This window comes from Aythya marila (genome assembly GCF_965140915.1).
Source record: "Aythya marila genome assembly, chromosome: 4".
Classification (NCBI taxonomy): domain Eukaryota; kingdom Metazoa; phylum Chordata; class Aves; order Anseriformes; family Anatidae; genus Aythya; species Aythya marila.
Window position 1 is genome coordinate 65,742,046 of NC_139045.1, and position 15,364 is coordinate 65,757,409.

The 15,364-nt window shown below is 40.0% G+C and overlaps 1 protein-coding gene across 4 annotated transcripts in view; it reads right to left on the reverse strand.

The window, feature by feature from the left end:
* The window catches only part of AFAP1 (actin filament associated protein 1), a 117,763-nt gene that overhangs the window by 21,406 nt on the left and 80,993 nt on the right, over positions 1 to 15,364 (reverse strand). For all 4 annotated transcript variants that reach the window (XM_082759923.1, XM_082759924.1, XM_082759922.1 and 1 more), the window contains exons 7-9: positions 6,539 to 6,631; positions 5,705 to 5,789; positions 2,678 to 2,827 (exon numbers count right to left, since the gene is read on the reverse strand). In XM_082759923.1, coding sequence (XP_082616049.1) covers positions 2,678 to 2,827; positions 5,705 to 5,789; positions 6,539 to 6,631 — 328 coding nt within the window. The remainder of the gene's footprint in view (positions 1 to 2,677; positions 2,828 to 5,704; positions 5,790 to 6,538; positions 6,632 to 15,364) is intronic.

Here is a 15,364-nt window from a genome sequence, read left to right on the forward strand (position 1 = left end):
GGGTCACTACTGATGCCAACAGAAATAAAATTAATATTGGCTTAAAAATTAAGAAATAAATACATATAAAATGTAACTACAGTTTACACAAGCCTTTTTTTTCCTCTTTTTTTTTTTTTTTTCACTGAGAATACTACAATACCCTTAGAACAAATCAACATTACATGACTAAATTGCATTTTAAATAAACTCAGCTTTTCATATCATGTTCTATAACAGATGCAGACAATATCTAGGCATATGGAGTCAGAAAATGAGGAGCGTCTTTCTTTCTCTGTCCCACAGCGACAATCATTCCAGACTCAGCTGTAAAAATCAGGACAACGAACATCCAATTTTGCTGTCTTGTTTCACTTGTAAATGGAGAAAAAAAAAAAAAAAGCAAACAAAAACCCCTCCAACACATATATTTTGCTTCCACATTACAGCTAAATGCATACAGCATGTTTCCAAACATGCTATGAAGAAAGAGACAAATAATACCTTGCACAGGCCAGAATTTATATATATATATATATATAAAATCTTCTACCTCAGGTCTGATTTTCATTTAAGCACTTAATCATGTTGGATAGCTATCTCTTTGGTTTTCATTAAAACTATGACTTATCATTGTTTTCTCTGGATTTCCCTTCCAACATTGTGATTCCAATGTCAAAGCTTGATCCAACAGGATATAGCAGATCAGAATTGCGCACATCTTGGAAGGTGCCATAAAAAAAGAGGATGTGCACAATCCTGTTATTTTGGCTCCTTGTGATGATCACACTCCAACTCTCCTTCCTCCTCCTGTAACAAAAACCTGTATAGCTGTGCATTATAATAGAATCCCTAGAAATGGAAAACCCTTCATGTGTGAGCCAGCTGGCTTGTTTTGGAAAGAGTCCTTTTTTCAGACAGTACTTTTCCCCCACCTCTGCTCCCAATGCAGCTCTAAAAAAAACACTCTTCCAAACTCTCATACTTCACTTAAATAATCAGGACTGCATACTTGTCCTCCACAATACCCCTACTTAAAGCTTCAGAGCTTGACATGACCAAAATGCCTTGAGCATGTTTCTAGTTGGGGCATTATCACTTCATCTCAGTCCAGGTGGCTGAAGACCAGTGATGCTGTAGGGAAGAACTTTGCCATGACTCTGAGTGCAGGCAGTTTTCCATTTCCACTCTAACTGTGTGTCCTCTGCAGCCCCACTGCGCTTTTCCCTTTGTTCATGGTAGGCAGAGCCTTCTAAAGTGTAAAAGCCTTCAACTATGGAGAAACCTCCCAGAGGGTATTGCACTCAGCCAAATTTCTAGTGGTGAGAAACTCCTTTTGCAAAGACTTCCTGCAATGACCAAAGCCTAGACACTTAGAATATATTTTTCTATAAAATTTGCAAGTGGTGTAGAGTAGAGCCAAATGCAGACAATAGTAATGGCTATATTTATGTCCATTTCTGAAATAATGATAGAAGTACTAGGAATTATGTTGCACAGCTGTGGTTAACATATCACATAATATGAAATAATCAACAGACTGTGAGACCCAGGAAGTTAGAGGCTTTATGGAAGCCAGATGCTTCGGACAATGCGTCTGGCTGGACACAGCTTTTACCAGCTGTTCTTTTGCTTGATAAATCACATCTGTACTTAGATGATGTATGGACATATATGCACACACTTATTTAATCACAGATTGCTTATGGGAATGATTCCCAAAGTGTGGCTTGGGAGCCACCTGCCATCTATGAAGTTCTTGCTGGTGGTCTACTGATCTGTTTCTTTCACACTTGGTAAGCATCCATCACACTTTGTGCTGCCTAATCACAGATTTCTGTGTTTCCCAGAGATTTCCTAATCAATTAAAGGGGAACAGGCAAATCCAAATTAAAAATCCAATGCAACTGATTTACATCTGTCTTGCTATGGAACTTTTTTGGAGAAGGTTGGAAGAAGAGTGCAAATTTATTCAAATAAATAGGTATTACTTAACATTGGAACACCAAAAGGAGAACAGAAGAATGTAAATATATTGCATTGTTTGAAAATAGCAGAGCTGTGATGACATCAGCTAAATGCATTATACAAAGTCCTAATTGGTAAGCAAGCATTAACAGCTCAGATACATAACACAGGCATTTTCTACATGTTTTTTTCATATACTTTATTTGTGTTGCCAAGCAGTACAGCTGTTAGTAGGAAAAATCAACATCATCAGTTAAAATAGCTTACTATAAATTTGTTACTTCATTCAAGTTTTGCCCCATATGTACCACTTTGGAAACCACAACTACAGTCAAATCACTTTAGCTGAGGCCAGTTGACTGCTGTCATGACTGCCATTGCATATAACCTCATCATAAAACGACCTGGTGCCTTCCCAAGAACCTTATTCTAAATCCTAGTGTAAATTTATTTTATAATCTAGCCTATATTCATTTTATACCCATTTGAAAACAGCTCTTGTTTCCTTCAGAGCCTGTGCTACTGTTTTATTAAAAAAGTAAAGCACTTTTAGTCTCTTTTCAAGTGATACGCTCTTGATTACTCTCTTCCTCTTTCATCAGGTGCATCCTTCTGATGTGGGGATAAGAATTACATCAGTAAAAGTAAACTTATAGGAATTTCTAGCTTAGAATTTTATAAAATTTTAATCACATGCTACATTTCAGACTTAAAAAGAAAAATCACTTACCACATGTTGGTACATCTTCTTCAGCTGATGAGGTCTGTTCATCTGTTGATGGCTTTTTCTTTCCTAAACCTATGATCTTTGTTATCTTTTTCCCTGTTACTTTTGTCACAGTGCCCTTGGCTTCTGATTTTGAACTTTTTTTCCTCTTTACTGTGAAGAAAGCAAAAGTGTGTATTTTAGTGGGTTTAAATTATCCAATCAACAGAGGGAACCTAAGTAAAACTAATAGTTCAGGTATCCAGAAAAACAAAAATCAAGCTTCTAATTCATTTTAATTTAATCAAGCTTAAAGTCTCTTTCCAAAGCAGTCATCATCTAACTTATCAATATGAATGAACTACTTACCTTATATACACAAGAATAAAAATCCAGCCAGATGATCAGTCACCATTCTAAACATTTACCTCAAAATATTTCAACAGTTAAATATTTAACAAAGACAGAATATGCTTGCCTAGCAAAAGTGGCCCTGCCGTCAAGGAATATAAACAGAATGGGCCTTTTAGAAAGACAAGACTTATAAATTAGCAATTAACAATTAGATGAGTGGGATCAGTATAAGCATTCAATGATTAAAGTTCGCACTTTTTGCTATCTTACAAGCTTACATGAAAAAGCTTGCTGAAAGGAGGGATTTTGTCAATTGCCAGTCTATGCTTCCATTAATGTGTTACTAGTAAAATTACAGCTGTATGCATTGAACCATGGTGAACTACTGGAAGTAACATGGCAAAGACAACGGATATCATTTTAAGAAGTACCTATCTGACTAAAACCCTAACTAACTAGTTGAAAAATATGGAAAAAGGTTTCTAAAGCCAAAAAGAATTTAAAAAAAAAATACTTTGCAAAACAGACTCCACCCCCCAAGAAAAAAAAATCATCTTCATTTCAGAAATGATGTTCAGTGGATTTGAATTCCATCAACAGAGCAAAAGTTACTCTGATAACTGTCAGGGTAGCAAATTTACCCATGAACTTGCACTGATTTATGATTTTGATGAAAAATACATTTAAAATAGTTACTGATTGAGCTGCTGTAAGTTTATCCCTGACCTACCAACTCCCTTTTCTACTTCCCCAAAACAGAACATTTAGTGGTTATGGACTTGTGTAAGCTGAAGAGAAATAGGACAAAATGTTCACATGAAAAATAATTATGAACTGATGAACTGGGAAGAAGAATGCATGGAAAACAGAGTAGCAGTTTGGGACTCACAATGGCATAATTTATCATGTTTAGTTTAATTGTTAGCAAACATGGAAAATGATTTAGAAATTTTATCTATAGGCAAGACTGTACAAATAAATCTGCCACCTGCTACATGTGGTGCTGAGGGGGAAAAGGTGTTTTTGGGGAGTGGATAGCTTTTGCTCCAGCAAACATCAATGCAGTGTGTGCAAGCAAAGGTCCAATACTCGCTTCCTGAGGAAAGGCTGTTTACAACTTATCCAGAGCTTTCCAAACATGAAACAAACTCCCATGGTTGAGGGAGCTATTTTATTCTGCTGTAGAACAGAGAGGCAACAGAAACAAGGCCTTCATGACTTTATGTTTCAGACTCTCAGAGATATACTGATTGCATGACTGCAAGTGATTTTTGTCACAAAAACCTTTTCTTCTCTTTTCCTTCCCACAGCAAAACAAGAAGCTGGTTGAGTGGCAGAAAGGCTGGTCCATGGGTGATGTACAGCAAAGCAAGCTCCCTTAAGCATTTCCTTCCCATTGTTTAAAACCAATTAAAAATATTGCAACTTCACCCAGAACCACATAAAATAATGCCGAAAATATTTTAATCTCTTTGTAGTCATTAATGTCTGTTAATATTATTACTACACAGTTGAAGGTCATAATTTTCAAAGCAACTGGTATTTTTAACTTCCCTTCTTGAGAAGTCTGAGGTGTGCTGGCTTTCTAGCAGAGCATGCTCCATCAGCATGCTTCCTGCAGGGCACCTGAGGTACCAGCCACTTTTGGACATCTTGGAGAACACCCATTCAGCTTATGTACCACTGAGGTACTCAGCAGGCTCCAGAGGTTAAAACAGTACTGAGCTTTTTGAAAGCTAAGTGGAAGACTTCGTGCTGTGGAATCTGACCATGTGCTGCAACTTCTACAAACCACCATAGCTGGCAGTGTGCCGTACTGTTGGGTATGTAAGAAATCTTTATGGTCAGGAAACGTTGGAAAATAACACAGGAAGAAGACAGTGAGAGAGTCAAAAGGCAAGACAGGGCTGGCACCAAAGCCAGTATTGACACATTGTGTTCTCAGCGGCTCACATTACCCTCGTCTTCACAGCTGTAGAAAAATGTCAGTTTTGTGTATCTAAATGATACCATTGCTACACATCAAGCTAAGGAAGTCACAGAGGTTTCTTTGTTTTGGGGAGGATGGTGAGATGTGGGGATGGAAGTATAGGGGTTGAGTTTTTTACATATAACTCAGACAAAATTCCCTCTGGGTTTGGGATGTGCCTCTGTCAGATTATAAGGAATATAAAATATGCACAGCTCCAAAGTAGCATGTGTAAAATTATATGATTATATAAACCCATTGATATTACATGATTAGGTACATTTTAATATGTTAATATATATAATCATACATAATACTCATTTTTACATGTGTGTATAAATACATGTGTATAGACTGACATATATGTCTATATATACATATATATACATAATATGCACTCTTTGTAGCATTCAATTATAGGGCTTTTTTTTGCTTAAAATCTACATTCACTGCATTCATGTTGCTGCTGTACACAATTACCACAAGCAACTGTTAGATGCTTATAGTGGTTGCACTTATCCTGAAGAAAATGTACTTTTGAATACACAAAAAGTCCAAGCTGAAATTTCTGTATTCTATTTACTTGTACTAATTATATTGATATTACCCACACAATAACAATTCAAAAGCATTACTACCTATTTTAAAAAAAAAAATCTATACCTATTTTACTACTCTCTGTATTTGCGGACACTCTTTACAAAAAGCATCCAACGTTTGAGACTTACCTTGTTCTTTTCCATTGCACACTGTAGCAATGCCATTTTCCACAGCACCCTCCCCATCTGAACTTGGCCTCTCAGATGACAACTTCTGCAAGGACAAAGAAAGCTGCCATATAATGTCACCTTCATCAAATTAAGTGTCATGAGTCAAAGTATGCTTACTATGAAGTAAAACACTTTCTAAGTACCAATCCACCTGAAGACAAACTTAAATTAGTAAAAAGGTTTTTTGTTGTTGTTAATACTACCATATAGGCTTTAGAACAGCACATAAACTACAAATTAACTCCATATTTGAAAGTACAGTAAAAAGATTTTCCTTCCCAGGAAATTGGTGATAAAGCCTTTGTCAGTAGGACTTTTAAGTAGGGTCTACAGAGGCGTTTGCTCATGTGGATGCCTCAACACAGCAGGGGCTTAATCAGTGCTGGTAAAGTACTGACTATTCACTGCAGAGTTGTTCTCCTTTCGGATTCTTGCTCAAATATCTTGCTGAGTAAAGGAAGCAGAGACAACTGCTTGTGGTAGCTTCTTACAAGTTTTTGTGTTAAGGCACAAATGCTTGAAAGGGTCTACTGAAACTGACAGCATGCCCAGGGAGATCTTTAAGAACTAAATTCTCAAAGAGAAAAGACTTCCCCTCAAGACTTCTCTATCATCTTCAGCTATTCTTCCCTGAGTGTTACAGCCTTGCTTGCACTTTGCACTATATGGATTTATTTATTTAAAACCTCCCTAGAATATGGTATAACAAGAAGAAGTTAGTGCATTAAATCCAGAAACTAAATCTAATTTCAGCTTTTGTGGAAGTGAGCATTATTGGTTTGATAACTTTACCTTTTCGAGTTCTGTCTTGTGTACTGGAGAACTAGACAATGGCCCATCGGAGTCTACAGTGCCTGTACAGTTGCTGCACACATCTTTTATAACCTTAGGAGACAAAAAAAAATAAATTAATTAGCTACCAAATACAAATCAGAGAAATTATGCATGGATGTTAAGGGGAAATAGGAAGGAGAATCACAAAGCCTTTTAGTAGGCTGTCAGGTTAGCAAAGCATCAATGTGAAAATCTCCCTGTCCACAGCAATGTGTTAGGCAGGCTGCCACTGTATGAAGCTCTCCACACTGCCTCCCTAAGTCATTTCATGTGTGACCTCAAGGAGACATAATGTCTAGAGGTGGAAGGTTTCAGTTTCTAGACAAGTTAAGCTCCGAGGCTCTCCTGAGTAAAGAAACCAACAGTGCTAGTGATTTCTATGTGCTAGTTTTGCAATACAAACTCAGCTGACACCACCAAATTACTTGCACTATGATGATAAGGATAACAGTTTTGCATAGCATATTACCCAGCTGTTTTTGTTGTTGTTGTCGTTGTTTTTTGGTTTTGTTTTGTTTTTGCTACTGAAGATCTAAGGAAGTGCCAGTGAATACCTTGGAGTGGCATTTTGTGATATTTTCATTTTATACTTTCATACAGACATAAAGGTATAGGTCAATGTAATAGTAAATGTGTTTTCAGAAATGGGCATTAGGTCTGTTTTTAAAATGTTAAATAAAATTCCAGAACCTAGAAATCAATGAGATTTCGACAGAAACTGAAGTTCAAAACCTGAAACTAAATAAATGTAAAAATACGCAATGAGCAAAGACATCTGTTGTTTCCCTATGGACATCACTACTTTTTTTTTTTGTTTTCCCCCTCTAGTAAGGTTCCCACCTGACCATTATCGGTCTGATGAGGACAGATCTTGAAACTTCATGTCGATTAATGTGGAGAATGATTACACTTTTTATGTCACACATGGTACTCGTTACTCTTTTTTTTGTCAACTTACCTTGTGACTGTGATAACATACAAGCTTAAGGTCTACATGAGCAGTCAGAAAAAGTGGGCTAGGGAAAGCAGCAATAAACACTACTATCATTTTTAAAGCTTTTCAGACATACATTAAATAAAAATTTTAAGTAGATATTTGGAAAGATAAATTAGAAAGCAGCAGACAGAGAAATTAGAACACACCCTTTGTGGGGAGAGCTCTTCAGTGTTCAGCATATCAAAACAGTATTTACCACATCTTGTCATTACTAAGCAGGTCCTGATTGCTTAACCTGATCTCCTTCTATGATAAGATGACCTGCTGAATGCATGAGGGATAGGCTGTGGATGTTGTTTATTTAGACTTTAGCAAAACATTTGAAGTTGTTTCCCACAGCCCTCCTCTGGAGAAACTGGCTGCTCATGGCTTGGCCGGACATTCTGTCAGCTGGTTTAAAACCTGTCTGGGTGGCCAAGCCCAAAGGGTCACAGTGAATGGAGTCAAATCCAATTGGCAGCCAGTCACAAGTGGTGCTCCACAGGGCTCTGTACTGGGGGCAGTTTTGTTTAACATTTTTAACAACAAACTTGATGAGAGGATTGAGTGCACCCTCAGTAAGTCTGCAGACAACACCAAGTTGGGTGGGAGTGTTGATCTGCTTGAGGGTTGGAAGGCTCAGCAGAGGAATCTGGATAGGCTGGATCAATGGGCTGTTTCCAGTTGTATGGCATTCAGTAAGTCTTGAGTGGCACATTTCAGTCATAATAATGCCATGCAGTGGTATAGGCTTAGGGAAGAGTGCCTGGAAAGTTGCCTGGCAGAAAAAGACTTGAGGGTGTTGTGCTGGTTGGCAGCCAAATGAACATGAGCCAGCAGTGTGCCCGGGTGGCCAAGAAAGCCAATGCCATCCTGGCCTGCATCAGAAATCAAGTGGTCAGCTGGCCTAAGGAAGTGATTGTCCCTCAGTACTTGCCACTAGTGAGACTACACCTTGAGTACTGTGTTTAGTTTTGAGCCCCATGCTACAAGAAGGACATTGAGTTGTGAAATGTGTTCAGAGAAGAGCAACAAAGCTGCTGAAAGGACTAGAAAATAAGACATATGAGGGGTGACTCAGGGAACTGAGCCTGTAGTCTAGGGAAAAGGAGGCCGAGGGGAGACCTGATCAATCTCTACAACTATAGAACCGCAGAACCATAAAATGTCCTGAGTTGGAAGGGACCCATAAGGATCATTGAGTCCAACTTCTGGCTGCAAACATAACCACACAAAAATTCAGACCGTATGACTGAGAGCACAGTCCACACGCTTCTTAAACTCCAACAGGCTTGGTGTCATGACTATGTCCCTGGGGAGCCTGTTCCAGTGCGCTACCACCCTCTTGGTGAAGAACCTCTTCCTGATGTCCAGCCTGGACCTCCCCTGTTGCAGCTTGACACCATTCTTGTGGGTCCTATTGCCGGTCACTAAAGAGAATAGATTGGCGCCTGTCCCTCCACTCCTCCTCATGAGGAAGCTGTAGACCGTGATGAGGTCTCCCCTCAGCCTCTTCTTTTCCAGGCTGAATAGGCCAAGTGACCTCAGCCACTCCTCATATGTCTACCCCTCTAGGCCCTTCACCATCTTTGTAGCCTTTCTCTGGACACTCTCCAGCAGTTTCACATCCTTTTTGTACAGTGGTGCCCAGAACTGCACACAGTACTCGAGGTGAGGCTGCACCAGTGCAGAGCAGAGCAGGACAATCCCTTGTCTTGCCTTGATCGACTAGAGGGATGATATGATCATAAAAGGAAGTCAGATTTGTTAAACAGGACCTACCCCTCGCGTACCCATGTTGGCTGGGACCTATGACTGCTTTGTCCCCCAGATGTGCTTCAATAACTCCTAGGATAATTTTCTCATCATTTAACCAGGAACTTATGTGAGACTGACAGGCCTGTAGTTACCAGGGCCTTTTCTTTCTTTCCCTTCTTAAAAATTGGCACAACATTTGCCAGCTTCCAGTTTACTGGCACCTCTCCTGATTCCCAAGACTGTTGAAAAATATTTGCGAGAGGTCCCACGAATAGGGAATACAAGGTTGTGATAGACTTTCACTGGGCACTCTTGCATGCAGGATGCTAAACATTGCCATCGCAAATAAAATAGCTTCACAGAATATCCTGTCTGAAAAAATTTATTAAGATTTTTCCTCACAGGCAGGGATGGGAGGAAAGAGCATCCCGCAGAGCCGGGCACCTCCCCTCCCATACAGCCTCACCCATGTTCAGAAATGTCTCCTCCGAAGCACCCTGCTGGCACAGCAGGCACATGGATCTGGCCAGGGAGAGGCCCCATCCCACCACTTGCAAGGCCACCAGCGCTACCAGGGAGGCACTAAGGCCAACACCAAGGAAGCCGACCTGTCTCACCGGGCGGCACATTAGGAGCACAGCATCCATGGGCTCCATCACCCAAATTTCTTTCCACAGACAGCCCTGGGGGCTCCCACAGGCCATGCAAAAGGAGCTCAAGGAGCTACAGCACTCAGGCAATGCCAGGACCTGTGTGGGGACTGAGGGCAGGGCCGGGGGCCCTGTGGCGGGGTGGGGGTGCAGGTGACACCACAGAGGACATGTCACAATGCAGGGGCTGCTTTTAGGGCAGCAGCGCTGCTGCAGTTTTGCCTGAGCCATTGGCAAGGTAAGTGAAGCAGCAGAGGGAAGGCTAGGCTGGGCCATGGCCAGGGCACAAACACCAGCCCCTCAAGGGGTAGCTAAGCCTGCAGCGAGGGCCCAGCTGCTCAGGGCAGGGCTTATGGCTGTCACCACCGGCTCTGGCTGCAGTTCCTGCTGCCTCCCACCTCCCTCACTCTGTCTCCTACCTGACCCCGAGGGCCTGCAGCTCCTGCCCAAGCTCCCTCAGCCACCAGCCAGCTCCCACCCAGTCCCACTGACTTGCTTCTCTCTCAACTCTTTCAGACCATGGTTTCGGCAATTTTCTTCGCCCTGACCTTCCTGGGTTTAATACATAGCCCACAGAAAGTCAGCAATGAACTAGATGCAGCTACAAATGAGCGCATGCAGCAGCGTGCAGAGGAGCTGCAAGATCGCATGATGCAGCTGCTGCTAGAAATGGAGCAGAGGGACCAGGAGCACAGCTGGGCGCATGTGGGAGCCCTGCTCCTATCTATGCTGCAGCACTGGCAGTTCTAGGCCCTGACTGGAGAGCTTGTCTTGTTCTTCGTACTTTGCCACATGCTCATGAAATTGCGTCGTGAGCTGGGCAGCAGAAACAATAATGGCATCTCTGAAAGCAAGGGGGACAACGACATTGATGAAGACTCCACTGACATTTTGGATGCACGCAGATTTGTCAGTGGGTACCTGCAGTGGCCAGTAAGGAACCCGGAAGAAACATGCAAGCTCGTGGAGGAAGTGGTGGATAAGCTTCTCTGCATCTGCCAGACCATTCCCAGGAATAAGTTCATGCCACGACTGCAGCCACCCATTGGGGTGAGCAGCACCTTTGGTCCCACTGAGAACGATACAACTCGTGTACATCATGAATTAAAGGCACTATATCCCATAAAGACAGGAAGAAAACCAACCCTGTTTTACAGATAAAGAACTTGGGAATGAAAGAAAGATTAAATCACTCACTCAATGTTACATAAAAATCTAAGCAGACGAGGGAAATGAACCTACATTTTTATTTCTAAGCAAGTATATTAAAATGTTTCAGTGTTCTTTCTTGGATGTTTGAATTTCTCCGTATCTTTTCTCAGAAATGTAAGCACAGTACTATCAAATTCATGGCACTTGGCATGCTTTGTAACAGAAAATTTAGATGTGTCTGTTCCAGAATATTTGCATCTTGGAGTTAAACTTAGCCCTAAGTTCCTCCCAAAATACATTAGAAACTGTTTCTGTATATTGCTTTCCTTTCAATTGCTGGTCTTCAGTTTGGTGTAAAATTGCTGTTTTCCTCGAGAAATGTGACCATACAGTTTCTGAGAACATTCATTTCTGTCTCCTGCATGACCCTGATTCAATGGCTCATGTTTTCAGCATCTGCTCACACCACACGGTTAGTTAATTTTGGCAAAGGCAGATAGTAATGGGAGTTACAGACAGAACAGAGGGGAATGATTTGGCAGCACTAACTGAATAGTATGTGCAAAGTCATGCACTCAAGTAAATACGGTTCTTATCATACCTCACATATTTAAGGAGACGATAAAGTGTGTAATTGGGTTGTAATTAAATTTTGATTAAAAAAAATGACACACTCTCAAATGGAAGTTCACATCAAGATATGAAGAAAATGCACATTTAAGGATCCCACACTTCATTTCGGCTCAAGGGGTTCACTGGCAAAGGCTTGCTCATCATCTTCTGTATGCTGTATAATTGTATTTGATGCACAGCATAAAACTCATACTTACAGAGCTCACCAGGATGAAATGCCTTTAATATATAATGGTTGACTGGATGCACTCTATAATTACGTTTGCAGACAGCTGCCATTATAAATGCGGTTTTCACATGCTTATAGCTTTAACTCAAAATTTTAAGGATAAAACATTCCACCAGTGCTGCCAACTTGCATAATTTCAATCACAAGACTCAGAGTCCTTGACAATTTTTTCTATGATGTTCCATCTCCTGGAGTCATATGAAAACAAAAGAATGCTATTTTCATTAAAAAATACTTGTGAGCAGGAGGGGGGAGAGGAGGTCAGAAAATTTTTATCTGCTGCAATGAAATGTATGAATATTTGAGCAAATATCTCAATGGTTCCAAAACTAGAAAGCAAATAAAAGGAACCCCCAAATGAGTGATTTTTAACAAAATGGCACAAACTGGAAGGCTGTTCTGAGAATACTTTGTAATGGAGCATGCTCCATTAATAGTTTAAATTTTCCCACACATAAGAAAAGGGAAATCATTCTCTTTCTTACCACAAATGCTTGTATTTTACGTACACACACGTGCATGCACAGAATCTGCCAGGAAAACACACTATGTATTAAAATATTTAAAATATATGAGAAAATATAATCAGAAAAAAGAAGACCTTTCATTTCTTTGTATAGCTTCAAAACTAAATACATTTAAAATAATATCCTGTTATTCCATCACAAGAATTTCAAATACGACAATTGCCATTACAATAGTACAGCCGGTAGACTTCAGAACTGCCTCTCTCAAATGCAGATATGGAAAAAGCTTGTGCAGCTTGAACTGTATTGCAATTACTTATTTATCTTATAGGAAGGTCTTGAATCCCCCACTGATTTAGGATATAGAAGTGTATTGTTTGACTTCGGTGACATGAGGAACAGAAGGGAAATATTTGCAGGTACACAGCTGGAAAGATTGCCTGCCTGAGTCAGCTGACAATGAAGGGTGAAGTCAGTGGAATTTTTGCCATGTGGTTTGTCTGGAATACTTCTTTGTTTTAAAATACCTTACTATAAAAGCAGTAGAGTTTACTATAAAACCTTCATACCAGTGTTCACCTACAAATTTATATAATTATTGTTTTTTATTTTAAATGACACTGTGACTGCATGCAAAATAACTTACCCTACTTTTATTCTTTTTACTTGCAAAGTCAGATGAATCAAATTTGATTTTTTGAGCTACCTTCAAACATGATGTCATCATTAAAAAAAATATGAGCTATGAAGTAAAATCAAAAAGTCAACTGCTTGCTAACCATACACTCCCACAAAGGAGACCAGCAAATTCTGAGTAAAAGTACTAAGTTTGCAGCTGGGTTGTTGTGGTTAATCTCTCTGGTACCTGATAAGGAATAAGACTGAAAGCCCCCCTTGTGTCTGAAGAGCTTGTGAACCTCTGTCTTGGTAGATACCATTGGATGAGTTCAGGCACAAACTGTGCTTACCACAGGGATGTGATCATATAGCAACTCTTGTACACCCAGTACCTGTTTTCATTAAACTCACAGGAATTTAATGACTGCCACTGTGTCCCACGCCAGGCAGAGAAAGGAATAACATCACAAGTGAGTAAGTTCAGAAGTAATTAGGGCTAAAACTGATAGTTTTGCATCATTTCTTGAAGTACATTTGCTTAATTTCATTACTCACTACGTATGTTAGTGTCAATCTTAACCTCTTTAACAGAGCACCAAAGCTTTAATAGCACTTTACTGAGAAGTAGAAGAGATACCCCATGGAGTTTACCATGAAATTTGTAATTTAGAAATTACAGAAATTAGAGGAAAAGCATAAATTATTCACCTTTACAATGCTATAAATCCTGAAAAGAAACATACTTTACCCTGTGTACTGGAAAACATCCTCAAGCCTGAAAAGATTTACCTTTCTGTCTTATTGCCATTTGAGTAAACTGGGGATGAGATTCCAGCAAACTAGTAGTCAGCAAGCCTTTAGTGCCTAAAAATATCCCCTTAAAAATACTTTTCTGACATATTTGAACAAAACGAACCCCGTACCCTTTCTCCTGCATCACTACCACAAAGACTTTGGTCCTATATGACCAGACAGGACAGGAGGCACAGGGTGGCTGGAGGCATCGCTACTGCATGGGGAGCATTGCCCCTGCAAGGTGGCATGGAAATGCAGGCTGCATTTCAGGCCATAAATCTGAGCTGGGTATGGTATAAATAATTTGCCATCCCAAGATGAAAGTTGGAGAGATAAGGAATACTGTCTAGTGGTGAAAGCAGGGGACCAAGTCACAGCCCTCACAGATTCTGCTGCAAGATCTGCAACAGCTTAACAGCCTGTATTTGAGATCTTAGCCAGGAATGTAAAGAAAATTTATCTCTGAAAAAAAAAAAAAAAACAACACAAAAAAACAAGCAAATATGATGTTTGTAGTTCCTTTTTTTTTCTTTTTTTTTTTTTTTTTTAAGTATTACGTACTGTATCTGCCTTTTTTTTAAAGTAACATTCTTTTCATTGGTGCCAGTCATACAAATACAGTGGTTCAAGGGGACACTGGCTGCCCCGCAGCCAAACCAGGGTATTCCTGTTTTCCAAGTGCGTGAGAAGAAATCCTACCAGTAAGTCTGGCCACAGCTCTGACATGCAGCTCAGCCCTCTGAACCTCCAGGTGATGCCTCCATTGCTGGCAGTGATGTGTGGTGCAGAATCAACCCAGCCTGACTGCCCTGGGACACCATGAGTTCCTGAAGTTACCAGTAAACCAACAAGCACTATATGGAAATCAGTTGTACTGGGCATACATCCCCTAACACTTTATCAGTCACTCTAAAGGCACTTAACTTCACTCAGCTACACCATACAGATAATAATCTCTTTAGGGAATATTACTTAAGCCAAGAAAGTAATGTTTGAAGTCTTTTGAGATCTTCGGCTGGAAATTCCCATAGAAACTAAAAACAAGCACACAATGTTTACAGTCACAAGCCCATATGACCGATTTAAACTGTGGTTTAAACTTATACTGATTTAAACTGATAAACAAAGAGCTGTGACAGTAGTTTATTCTTCAGTAAAACTCAGTCCACATTAAGACTGGAGCACAGAAGTTACTTGGCTCCTTCACTAAGCTCAGTGTAGTGCAAAAGGAGATTTTTTTCAAAGACTTTTACTGGAGATGACATGCAATTATCTGAGATGGAAGTTGAGTAGGTCAACCTGAGTAACTCTCCTGAGGAGTGTTGCAGGGTCTTTGAATGATACAATCTTGATTTTTTTCTTTCTTATAAGCCCTAAAATGAAGAGATGATGCAAAATGGCTGCATACCATAAACAAAAACAGTTAACCAAGGGTGCATAATGTTAGGAAAAACAAAGAAAATCAAGGGCAGGATTCCAAATGGTAAATTACCTCTGATGCACAAT